Source organism: Ammodytes marinus (genome assembly GCF_949987685.1).
Source record: "Ammodytes marinus genome assembly, chromosome: 10".
Lineage (NCBI taxonomy): Eukaryota > Metazoa > Chordata > Actinopteri > Uranoscopiformes > Ammodytidae > Ammodytes > Ammodytes marinus.
The window spans coordinates 17,226,152-17,239,095 of record NC_137214.1 but is presented as its reverse complement, the minus strand read 5'-3'; the positions used below and the strand labels follow the sequence as shown (position 1 = coordinate 17,239,095).

Here is a 12,944-nt window from a genome sequence, read left to right as displayed (position 1 = left end):
GCAGCTCTTGTTGAACCAAAGACTCTGCAGTGTTGATGAATTTATGCCCCTGGAGCACCTCTATGTTCCCAGATAGGAAGCCATGTGGATGTTGCTGTGGTGCTAGAATTACCCCATTTAAAAATAATTATAGTCTCACTCATTATGGGTCAAAACATGATCAGGACTGAATAAGTATGATTTACTGAGGTTGAACAGAGGCAGTATGATTTATCATTGCCAACCTACATGTTTGACTTGTTGTCTGATTGCTTTGTGGTGATAGATAGTTTTATATGTTGTGTATTTGGGCGCCTGGTCTGCTTATATTGATCAGGTAGAGACATGGCTTCTCTAGCTCTATACGAATGTACGCGCAATCTGCTGAAATGGATTTATTTATCAACCGGGACATGCAAGGAATGTGATCATACTCTGATGGGGGTTTCCTTTGTGTCAGATCAACAAATTAATGAAGTCCTGTGGAGCAAGTGGGATTTGGTACAGGTTGACTCACAGGATTCAATCATGGGTCCTGCAAATGGACGAATTTCTGTGTGTGAACACATGAGATCATTATAATTTGATATGTATAGCTCTTTTTTTGTATTTAGTTAGTCAGTTTCAGCTACCTCTGCTGCGGATTGGGTTCCGGTTATTTTTTCCAATCCAATTTTGGAGGCAGTTTTTGGATTTGACAATCTCCTCTGCTAACACTTCACTAAAGCCTTGCTCACCTGTGAAACACAAAGGCAACATAGGCAATACTCGAAGCCGATACATTTCAATGGGTTTATTTGCAATGTACCCTAGTCTCTGCATGCAGCACATTTTTCAGCAGATCTGTAGGTAGTTTTATATTCACATTTTTTAAAGTAGTACAGAATTTGAACAAGGCAACCCCCCCATTCAAATTGTGTGTGCAGGGAAATGCCTGAGGTTGTCTCTCACCCAGTTTCAGAGGGTTATGAAAAAAAAAATTCTATGAAAGTATAGTCATCACTCTTCTACTTTCAGTAGTAACATTATAGTCAGCCATTCAGCTTGCAAGCCATTTTGTTACATACATTGTTTAGCCTCTGTAACCTATTTATTCTTGTAATATCTAATAAGGGATTCCTCTGTCAACTTAAAGTTTCTCTTTGGAATATTCTTGTTTCTCAGCAGAAGGCATCTTGTTCATCTTTTGAGGTCCAACAAATGTGTTGAACACATAACTGTCCTCCTAAAGCATCCTTGTTTACTTGATACATTGATATACAAGGACACACGCACATGCACAGGATAAACATTGTATTTAGTCTGACTGAGAAAATTGTGATTCTTCTTCAGACTTTTGCAGCATTAGTGTGCATCATGTTGTTTTTTTCCTGCATAACATCCAACACAGTACATGATGAGGTGTGAGATGTGGTGAGCATCCATTTTCTTTGTTGCAGGTGGTGCACTTAGGGATCAGGAGCATCTCCCATCTTTCTTTCTTTCTTTCTTTCTTTCTTTCTTTCTTTCTTTCTTTCTTTCTTTCTTTCTTTCTTTCTTTCTTTCTTTCTTTCTTTCTTTCTTTCTTTCTTTCTTTCTTTCTTTCTTCTCTCTCTCCTCCCATGAGGCCAGACTGTCTTCAGGCCTTTTATGTCATCTTTACATCTTCACTTTGTTGTCTTCTCTTCTGGTCCTAAATGAGACGCGGTGTAGTACAACACTCTGGGCACTCTTCACTGTGCCACTACTAATCACCAAACCCTTACTAGTTCTATCATAATTAACAGATCAAAGAAGCGGAGAAAAGGGCACTCATAAAATATTAAAGATTGTGTGTGTGTGTGTGTGTGTGTGTGTGTGTGTGTGTGTGTGTGTGTGTGTGTGTGTGTGTGTGTGTGTGTGTGTGTGTGTGTGTGTGTGTGTGTGTGTGTGTGTGTGTGTGTGTGTGTGTGTGTGTGTGTGTGTGTGTGTGTGTGTGTGTGTGTGTGTGTGTGTGTGGGCGCGTGTGTCATGTACTCTGGTGTATGTCAGGCTCTGCATGTAATTGAAAAAATTATATAGTAATCTTTAAAGAGCGCATTTCTCTATTTTCAGTAGGCTTTGATAATCCCTCAGAGATAAAGTTGTACAAATTGTCCTCCACGCATGGTTTTCTACCATTGCATTCATCTTATCTTTCAAGCATTTTGATGAGACGTATTTATTATTTATGTATTACTTTTCATATGGCCCACAAGGTGCTTCTTTACCTATCCCCTACTCAGAAACACACACACAAACACACTAACATACACACACACACACACACACACACACACACACACACACACATGAACATACCAATATAGACTTGCATGCTGGAGAATATGAAGGTCAAAAAGGCATTCTGAATTCTACGATATGCTTCCCATGCATTCATTCACACATCATGTCATATGGAAAATGACAAACACATTGCCTCCAATTTCTCAGAACCAACAATTAACAGACTTCAACGTCAATTATTTGGAGATTTTTCTTTGTTCTTGTATTGGACATGAGAAGGAACTAAATTACTCCTCATCTGTCTGTATCAGTGATTACAAGCTATTATGCACTAATTGTTGGTTTTTGTGTTTTGATTACTATCATCTGGTCTTCCATATTAATTCCTACAATGTTTGAAGTTCCATTCAATTGGTCTTTTTGTTGTTTCTTCTCATCTGCACGACATCTGTCTATAAAAAGGGAAATTCTCTTTCTCTTTTTTTCTGTCTTCTATCTTTGCCTTTATAGCTTCCTTTTGGATTTGCTCTCCAGGGTCTGTAATAAACCTGTAGTTAGCCATTAAACCCATGTGCATTTTAGACTAAATGGCCCCTGGTGTCTCTCCGCCTGCTGTTGGGGCTTACAGCCAATGGGCCTTTAAATGACCTAATTTCCTATCTGCCTCCTGGGGGAGCTTTTAGGGAAGCTAAAGTTCTGGTCGTTTCACGCAGAGAGGGTGGTTATCAGGAAAGCCCTGGACAAGCGGTATCAAAATCACTATCACTTTAATCTTCCATGTGTAATATCCACTCAAATAAGTAGTATGGTGATTTTGGTTTAGAGCTGCACACAGTTTTTTCCTTGGAAAGCTGGTGTCTATTGTCTGGTTCATTTGAATGGGACATAGTTAAAATGAGGCAAAAGCAAAACAATAATTTGGGTGGTTTTTTACTTATTTCCATTCATTTGTGTTTACTTTTTAATATTGGAAATTAAATAAGGTATTTTTCATGCCGTGCAAAAAAAAAAGGGAGTATGGCCTTTGGATCCTGTTCCAATTTTATGGGAATGTTAACCTATGTGTTGTGTGTGAGTGGGGTGTGCGCTTGCAAATGTGTGTCCTTGTGTTGATAATTTTTTTTATCAGCACATGTTTACTATTCCTCCCTCAGCTCTATATATCGATGTGATGTGTAGGATGTCTCCTTTAAGGGGTGCTGAGGCCGAATCCTGCCCTCAAGGTCACTTACCGAAATCAAAAGCCTCAAGTGATTGATGTGCAGAGATCCAAGTCTCAAAAGTGTAATTGATTCATCGAGGAAAGTGTGTGTGTGTGTGTGTGTGTGTGTGTGTGTGTGTGTGTGTGTGTGTGTGTGTGTGTGTGTGTGTGTGTGTGTGTGTGTGTGTGTGTGTGTGTGTGTGTGTGTGTGTGTGTGTGTGTGTGTGTGTGTGTGTGTGTGTGTGTGTGTGTGTGTGTGTGTGTGTGTGTGTGTGTCTGTGCGTGCGTGTACAGGACGGTCAACAGAAAAAAGAAGGAAACAACAGAGTTTACTACTTAAAAAACAAAGAGGGTGACACAAGAATTGGACCCACTAAATGAATGGGAGCAGGAGGGGTCAGACGGGTAAACTGAAGGGTGCATGACTCAAATGCAGACTGTTTGTCAGCAGGGTCAGAAGGCTACTTTAGAGGACTCAGACAGACGCAGCCCTTACATTACACTTTAGCATCTTTGATCCATCCAGTTTAACGCACAAAGCTTTGAATTTGAGCCTCGAGATCAATAGAAACTCAGTCCTGCAGCGAGGAACAGAAATTAATTCTGATTAAAAGTCTTTGGAAATTCGATGATCTCCAATGATTTACCATCAAAGGCTTGTTTTCACTCACAATCCAGTAAATAAGATGGGAGGACAAAAGGACATAGGGTTTTTTTTCCAAAGTCATATTTGTACAACATCTTCGTGTCCAATGTCATCTTCTGCTCAGGTAAATAGCTTTTATTATAGTTTTGTGAATTATTTAGACTACATACATTTAAGCATAAGGAAAAATAACTATCAACTCAGTTTCAAGTGTAAGTCCTTCTATATCATTTTATCAACAACACATTGATATATTTCGCCCAGCCTTAGTAATTATTTTTATTAGCCAAACAAGAGTACTGAAAGGTTTGACAGCTGATGTTCAAAAGAGTGCAGTACTGCCAGTTAACATACAAACAGCAGACAGCTCTGGAATTAGTAGCCCAGAGAGGGAGGCGAAGAAAAAATATATAACACAATGCCAGCTTTGTGTGAACACAAGACATACCAATATAGTGCTGCTCGTTGTGCAGACAGAAAATCAGCAGACAGAGAGAGAGAGTGTTAGCTCCACACCGAAGACCATCAGAGGTGTGAAGTGAGTGCAGGGTGCAGCGCTTTCCATTATTAACTATAGAGTTGGCTTTGGCATCAGGACAGAAGAGGGGCAGCTTGTCTCAGCCTGGAGTCACAGCAATTTGCAGGTCCACCATGGAGAAAGATGTCGACCAGAGGAGAGAATTAAGAGCTTTTAGAGTTGTGAAACAGACCCCAGACCAGGAGAATGAGTTGCTGGTGGATGTACGATGCGTTCACGTTGACTTTACTTTAGGGTTCTTTATTCGGGGATCAAAATGTGTTTGCTTTATTTTGCAACACTTGGCATAAAACTATGCATCTGGGGGTTGTCAGTTTGAGATGATGTGTGTATATTTGTAGTCCTAGGTTGGATATTTTTCCAAGGTTTAGGAGTTGATAGAATCAGGATGTGTGCTTAGTGCGATGATAATCTTGTTTTTGCGCTGTGTTATTTTCTTTCTCTGGCTTTTAAATGAAAGCTCTGATCTTTCACTGTAGTAGTCACTGGTGTACATTTTGTGCAGATAGATACATGAATCCGTTCTTGTATTGTGTTCTGCTTGTGCCTAGGCAAGCAAGTTTCTACATTTAAGAGACAGCTTTTTTTTGTCATACTGCAGCATTTCCGCTTGACTTTCAGTACAGGTCACTGAGACAGGACATGTCAAGAGGCTGGGTTGCAACATCAGGATGAATGGATTCTAAATGGCAGTTTTGTTGAAATCATTTTGGTTTCAGAGGTCACAGTGGCCTCCACTCTCCGCTTTCCTCAGACAGAACACAGAATTAAGGAACAATTCATAAAACAGAGTTGGCTGGAAAAGCCTTGAACATACCCCACTGTTAGCTTGACCCTGTGTAATGCTGATTGAGAGGTCATAGGAATGATACTGACTCTCCACTCTGTCTCTTCTTTTTCCTGCAGAAGGGATCTGTAACATGACAATGGACTCCAACTCGATGACAATGCCCATGTCAGACCCCAATGCCTGGGCAACCGCCATGAACAACCTGGGGATGCCTCCAATAGGAATGACTGGACAGCAACTCATGCCAGGTACTACACAGCCTACCTTTCACCACACAACATCGATGCCAGACGCACAGGCTTGTTTGTTAAATTAAGAATTTATACACAGGCATCCTTAATCTGTTTTCTTCCTGATGTCGTGATGGGTGAAATGTGCCGTTTGGGTTTTGTCATGTCAAGCAAGAGATGAACAAGCTCTGTGTGAACAAGGCTGATAGGACTCTTAACTGATCCTCACATATAATATCAGTGAGGATCAGTGAGAAAGCAGCGCTGTCAAGTTGGATAAGTTAAAAACCCCTTCTAACCTCTGGTTGTTAATAATACATACTCAACTTCCTGATTCTACTCACTGAAACTTGACACACAAACTTTAAAAAGTACTTGTCATCACCTTACAGTAAACAATGTTTTCACTAAGTTTTTCAGGATTACAAAACATATCGGCCATATATGTTTCTTATTTTTGCTCATCTATTTATATGACAAACAGGTACTATGCACATCAGAGAGCTGAGCTCAGCAAAGTATACTGTCTTTTGTTTAATAGCATTGGTTTAACAACCAGTAAGTTAGGAGGATTGAAACAATTACATTTCATTCATTTGATTATTTCCTGTGTCATTACAGCAAGTTCAAGGTTGAACTACTGTTTTTCTGATCTTGCACTTGTCTTACCGATTGCTCTGCTAACATTAGGGTCAGATGCACACTCTCCCTTTCCATCTCTCTAAACAGTTATTCTGCCATGTCTTTTCTCTCTCCTGAGTATGCAGCCTTCCTTAAAGCTTTTTTAAATCACTTCCCACTTCTTAGCTGAAATACACTTTCATATTATTCCAGGCTTGTGAGTGTATGTGCGTGTGTGTGTGTATGCACTAGGAGACAAACCTGGATTCTTCCAAATGCCCTCCTTGAGAAATATTATATAGGGAAGTGCGGGAACACACACACACACACACACTCAGGCCTGGCAGATTTTAATTATGTTAAACTAAAGGCTCCTACGTAAGAGACAGAAGGCAAAAACTGGAGAAGACTGGCTCATAAAGGGAAGCAGGGAGACTGACCTTAATATTAGAGACTGGATTATGGACACACACATACACACACACACACACACACGCACACGCACACGTACACGTACACACATACACATTGAGATGAAGGCTGCGTTAAGGAAGCCAAAGTCTGTCTGTTGAACTTCATTAGCAGTGCTTTTAACAGCAGCCATTACAAATTGTCATTACAGGAATAGCACAGGTGTAACTAATACCATTGATTATGGCTCTGTTCCACTTTAAGTGTGTCATTAAGCCATGACAGTGATACAGCATGCACAATGCCAGAGTCCTGAAACTGGCTTAGATGCAGCAATTAGTGATGTAATTGGCTGCACCTATGTGTGTAAGAAAGGTCAACTAGCCTGCCTTAAAACTTAATAAAATCCCTTTGTTCTTGCCTACAGTCGTACTTAAAAACAGGTGCATATACAGTACTTATTGATTTTGGACTGCGTTTTTATGTACTGGGAAGGAGAACTGAGGATGAGCACTTGGTCTTATATTTAGCTTTTTCACAGTAGACATTGACTGCAGTCCATCTGAGCCAGTTCATGACTCACAGGGAGACTTGATGGAACTGAGGCATCGTTAACAACATGTGTTTGACCCATGCCTTTTACTGCTATGACAACACAATATCATCACTGTTCATCTGTGCTTCGCCTGCTATGACATACCAAAATGTCTGCTGTGAAAAAGCTTAAAAAGGCCCTGCACACCTACGCAGGTGTTTTCGACAACTCATCCAGCCTTGAGTCACAGTTGGTTATGTGAGGTTAAAGTTAGGTTTAATGAGACTTTGTCTGGCGTAAAGCGTCCATGTTTGTTTACTTTTATCAGGGAATTCTTTATTATTTAGTGCCACAACGTATCTTACTGCCTTCTGATTTTACCATTGTTATTACAACCTGGATGCTGATGTGAAGCTTTAATATGTCCATGATTGCAAATTATAGTTACAGCAACATGGTATATGAACCAGTAGTAAGGTGGACCTATGCTGCAATTTTACAAGTGAACCTGATCCAATGTCCACGGATGTGTATTGTGTAACTTGTTCGATACTTGCAAGTGAGACAAACTAACCTAGTGAGATAGATGTCAATCAACAGTCGGTACGATCTGACATAAGAGCCTTATTAAAAGCAAAATAATTAAAATGTCTTGTGTGAGATAACAGGGATGTACATAAATGATCAGACAAAGTTTCAGCCGGAGGTGTACCTGAGGAAAGAAGGGAGGAGACAGTGATGGAGAGGGAGGAGACTCGGGTGAAGAAGGCATGCTCTGTTTCCCCTAGTGGGTCGCCTGGAATAACAGCTTGTGTTTTCCCACCTTTCCTTCTTCTTGCTTCCTTTCTCTGTTCCTGTCCCCCCTCTCCCTGCCTCACCAGCCTCAATTATCCAGCATCTCATTATTATATCTAATTACAGCCGAGTCAACCACTGTATCCCAGAGCTGCATTAAAACACACGCAGCTCATTTGCTCTGCACAGAGCCGAGCTCTTTTAAACACTTGGACTGGACATTGCCATAATGTGCAAATAATCAATTTGTTAACAAATTCAAAATTATTTTTTTCCCCCCATATTATCAGTGACTATATATATTGATATGTTCATTTCAGAAATGTGCTGCTTCGCACCATCTTTTTACACTCCAAGGCCATTTTACATATATTACTCACAGGCCTTTTTTCACTTCAGTCATACAAAAATAACCCCCCCCCTGTTGAATACCAGGAGAGATGATGTAAATTGAAAGAGATAACCATAACCACTCAGCTCCTGCTTGCGTCTTTTTTCGTAGTTAACAATGACTAATGAAGATGCAGAATCTCAAGGTTAGCCGCCAACAATTAATATTTCTAAATTCAGCTTTTATGAGATGTACTTAAAATAGCATCAGCATGCCATCTTTTTGCTGTTCCTGCTTTTGTATAGTGTGAGCATGAAGCTGTAGGCTTTTTTTCTGCAGCCCTGTAATTGTAGTGATCCAGATGAATTAGCTATTGATTCTCCATCATGATCGGACATACACTTTATGCCTTTTTGTTTCACCTCTAAACAATGGGAAGAATAAGCTGTCACCTTTTTTGTTTCCCATTGGATCTGAGTTGGTTTTTTCAACCCGTACAATTGGTCATATGTTTCCCCGCATAGGTTTAGGTGGGTTTTTATGTGTCCGTTTCAAGTTCATTAATTAAAATACAGACCGCCTGTGCTGGAAGGCTTGCATTGCACTTTGAAGTCAGCCTCTGTTTTATCCACTGTGAGGCCAGAATGTTTTTTTTTTCACCGCCGTGTCTTTCCCTGCCTCCATCCAAGTGGATTTATCTAGACAGACAGCTCTGGATAAACAGACCATTGTGGGCAGAGCCTTCAAACACTATGCAGCCTCACAAAGCCCAGTGCATGTCTCCAATGATGGTTTTTTTTTTCTTCTATAGATGGACTGGGCAGTGGTTGTATGTGTTAGAAAGTTATTTTTACATGCTCGTGTTGCTGAAGTGTTTAGAGAGGGAGTGGACTCAGGCCATAGGCATTAGTCAAGTATGTAAGCACTTCATGGTACATAGTGCTCAAGTTACAGATATGTCTGGTGCAGGTCTTACCAGTGCTTTATTCCATAGTTGAATGAAATGTTTCTAACCCATACTATTTGTTTATTTATGTACTAATTAACATGGTATTGTCATTCTGATGAAGGCCACAAGGTGAAATGTGCTGCTCTGGAAATACATTTATTTTTTACACAAGTGTTGCTAGTTTCAACCTCTTTAGACCTAATTCACTTTTTAAATCACCTTGGAAGTAGGTGAAGTTTTGCTGCTCTGCAGTCCATTACCCTGTTCAAGGATTACGTTTGGAAGTAGTTTGAAAGGTGAACAAATAAGATCCAAACCCGTGAGGAGAGGAGCTAGTCTTCAGCTTAATAGCTGAATTTAAGGAATCTGACCAACAGACAAGGTATGGTTATTTTGAGGGTTATTTTTTTGTAATCAAAAAGTTTAACATTGAGTCTGTTTTCAAGTGTATCTAGTTACTTTTGAGGGAATGTCACCAAAAGCAACATCACTGAATACATAAATCCCTGCGGCTAATGCTTTGCCAAACCACAAGGACAAAACAAAATTACTCTTCCGAAAAAAAAAATGCATGATGTGAATGTCACATAAGTAATGTTATGTTAAGCAACCCCAAAAACCTGGAGACTGAAAATCCCTGATATAGTGTCAACTGTGAGAACAGAGCTGAATTTGCAAGAGTAACAGCAGGGACTGACATCTGGTTTCAACATCTTTGACATTTGACAGAGGCACAGTATATGCTTTTCCAGGAGCGTTCACTATGTATTTTCCCTAACCTTCCTCATTGTTCTCTCAAGCACGTCCAAACTAAAAGCTGAACCAGATGGAAAGCTATAGAATTCCTCCTCTATATATTTATGAAAATACAGACCTCCCAAGATGTTTTTTATTACAAAAACACTTGACAGAACTGAATAGGTAACATACCCCTTTTCTTGTATATGTAGCTGGTTCCTCTGTATATTTGGCTTTGATTCAACGACTCCACCATTGAATCGCAACCTTTTTGGTTTTTGACCACTTAGTATTAAGCAGCATCTTCTTGATGCATCAGGAAACTTTGTAACACATGTTTGAGAGAAGTAGTCTAACCACTGCACAGCAGCCCCATCCCAGCACAACATCTTAGGCTTCTCTAATAACAATTGATAGTCTATTTTATCACAGGAATGATGGATTTGATAGGCCATTTTGGGTTCCTCACATTTTTAGTCAAAGCGGCTCATTGGACAAAAGGGAAATGTGTGGAACTAACGAAACATACTTGTTTTAGCTTTCCATACACATGTATTTGCAAGGTTATTAGAATTCATTTTAGATTCTCATTCTTCTTTTGCATGAAAACATACACACACACACACATTCACACAAACCCAAACACCCTGGAGAATAGATAAGCATGCCCCAGGGAGAGACGAATCATCCTGGAATAAACAACCACTGCTTTGTCTGCAAACTCCCACTCCTACTCATCCCTTCCCTAGGTTTCGCACAAACCCCTCCCCTATAATACACAAATACACACCGACATGAAACCGCTGTGGAATATATGAATCTTAGAGTCATGCCTCATAATCAGCCATCTAAACAGCTCTCCTCCAACTATTGAATTACTGTCAGGATAACCGTTGTGTAATTTCCTCCTTTTTTCCATTTATTCCTATTGTCCTTTGATGTACATTTAGACTAATTACTGTGTTATACTTCCTATGGATCCTTCACCGCCTGATATACTCCCCCAATATGAATTATCTTATTTTCGCACATTAGCTCACCTGGTTTAACATCGGGATATACATTGGCCGACAGTCGTTCCTTTGCTGTAAGCGTTTTCCAATCCTTGGACTGAATGCATTGTCCTTTTTTAACTGACTGCTCAGGGGATGAACTGGTACAAAGCCAGAGGTTTTTGGCTGCATTTAGGCGGACAGAGTGGATGTATATCGGATATACGGTATGTCTGGAGGGAGGGGGTGGGCAGTATGAGGATACAGGAATAGGTTTTTCTGACAGTTCTTTCTATCCGTGGCAGCTATATTAGATTGTTGCCTGGATATTGTTGAAAGCTAGATTTGTTATGGAGATTTGACTATGGAGGTGTCGGATAAAGGAGGCACATTTTGGAAGGCAAAATAGGGAAGCAAATTCTTATTTATACGCAATGGGATAGAGAGATGGAAGGAACACCTTTTATAAACACGGGAGGAGTTTTTGTTTATTTCGTTCTTTGCAGGCCTGAGAAATGTTCCCGTAAGAGAAATTAAGTCGGAGACGTTCATATGAAAATGCAAAGATGGGGGACTTTTGGCAGAGATTGAGAAGGGCCTATTTCATCCACTGGTGAGGTTCCAGGTGGCGTGGCGTGCTTGCCTCATTAGAGAATACTGTATAATCCAGACGGCTTTACAGCAACTGACTATGCCACCTCCCCACCCATCGCTGACTGCTAGAAAGGACATTTACCCTGGAAATCAGACAGGACAAGGGGAGGGGAGAGGAGGATGACATTAATAGCCAGGAGCTCCACACTATCAAATGTCTTATTTTTTTTCATTTATTTCTCTCTCTGCGCCTACTGATTGATGGCCAGTTCCAAATGTAATTACTTTGAGTAAATCTCCTGGAAATAGATTGTTTAACTTCAAAAGGACATGATGGAGAATAAATTGAGGTAGAAGGTAGGATCATTTGTAATACTAGAAGCCAACTTTGTGGCCATGTGCACTCATGCATGTTACCATACAGGGGCAAGGTGTTCGAAAGGAGAATTGTGAATTTCAGATTTCTAACAATAGAGAGAACGGACACTGAAAGTTCATGGACAGTCACGATAAAAAGGTTCAAACAGATGTGTGGGTGGACCCAGCCCCAGGTTTCTTTTGTTGTTGCTTTTCAAGGATCCTTGTGCACCTACATTTCTCTATACAGTTTCTACTGAGTCTACTCCTTGAGCGAACACCATATTGGCCAGTTACACATGCAGTATCTAAGGTGAAGACTGTCTTAATGTTAAATGCATTATGTTAAATGATGAAAGCCGGGTTCTACCCTGTTACAGAGGATTACTTAAGCACACCAAGGTCAATTCTAAAATTGCTCCCTTGTTTTGAGGCTGCAACACTTATGCAATAATCTTATTTGAGAGGCTGGGATCATTGACATTCGTTGCTGATTAATTTTCTCTCAATAGACTTATTGAATAATGGACTAATAATTTAGTTTATTCTTCTTAAGTGCATAAATTAATGAATACATCAAACACATGTATTCATGTATTTGATGTATTGCGTGCATTGGTATTAACGTTGCAGTGTCTCTCTAGTTAAAACTATATTGAAGTAATTCTGAAGTTTATATACAGTATAGTATATATATTTTTCAGTATTTAAAGTAATCCCAAATGGAAATGCAGATATTTACTCCTCTTTAAATGCAGTACCAGTTATGGAGAGACAACTAGGTGTCAAATAGGTGTTCAAGCCAGTGGTTTTGTGTTGCTATAACATTCTTTGATTCCTTTGGATTGGTTGTAGATAAAACAACTGTGAAATAGGTGCCCTGCTGACCCACTCTCCCACTCATCCCTGTAGCATTACAGATTAGTTTTTGCTGAATGAAGCTGCCTGACTGCTTTCCTTTCTATATTTATGAAATTGTAGCCCAGTGCTCAG

General features: G+C 40.0%; 1 protein-coding gene across 6 annotated transcripts in view; it reads left to right on the top strand.

The window, feature by feature from the left end:
- Positions 1-12,944, top strand: part of enox2 (ecto-NOX disulfide-thiol exchanger 2) — a 177,856-nt gene that overhangs the window by 126,300 nt on the left and 38,612 nt on the right. For all 6 annotated transcript variants that reach the window (XM_080035281.1, XM_080035279.1, XM_080035280.1 and 3 more), the window contains one exon: positions 5,515-5,646. In XM_080035281.1, coding sequence (XP_079891407.1) covers positions 5,515-5,646 — 132 coding nt within the window. The remainder of the gene's footprint in view (positions 1-5,514; positions 5,647-12,944) is intronic.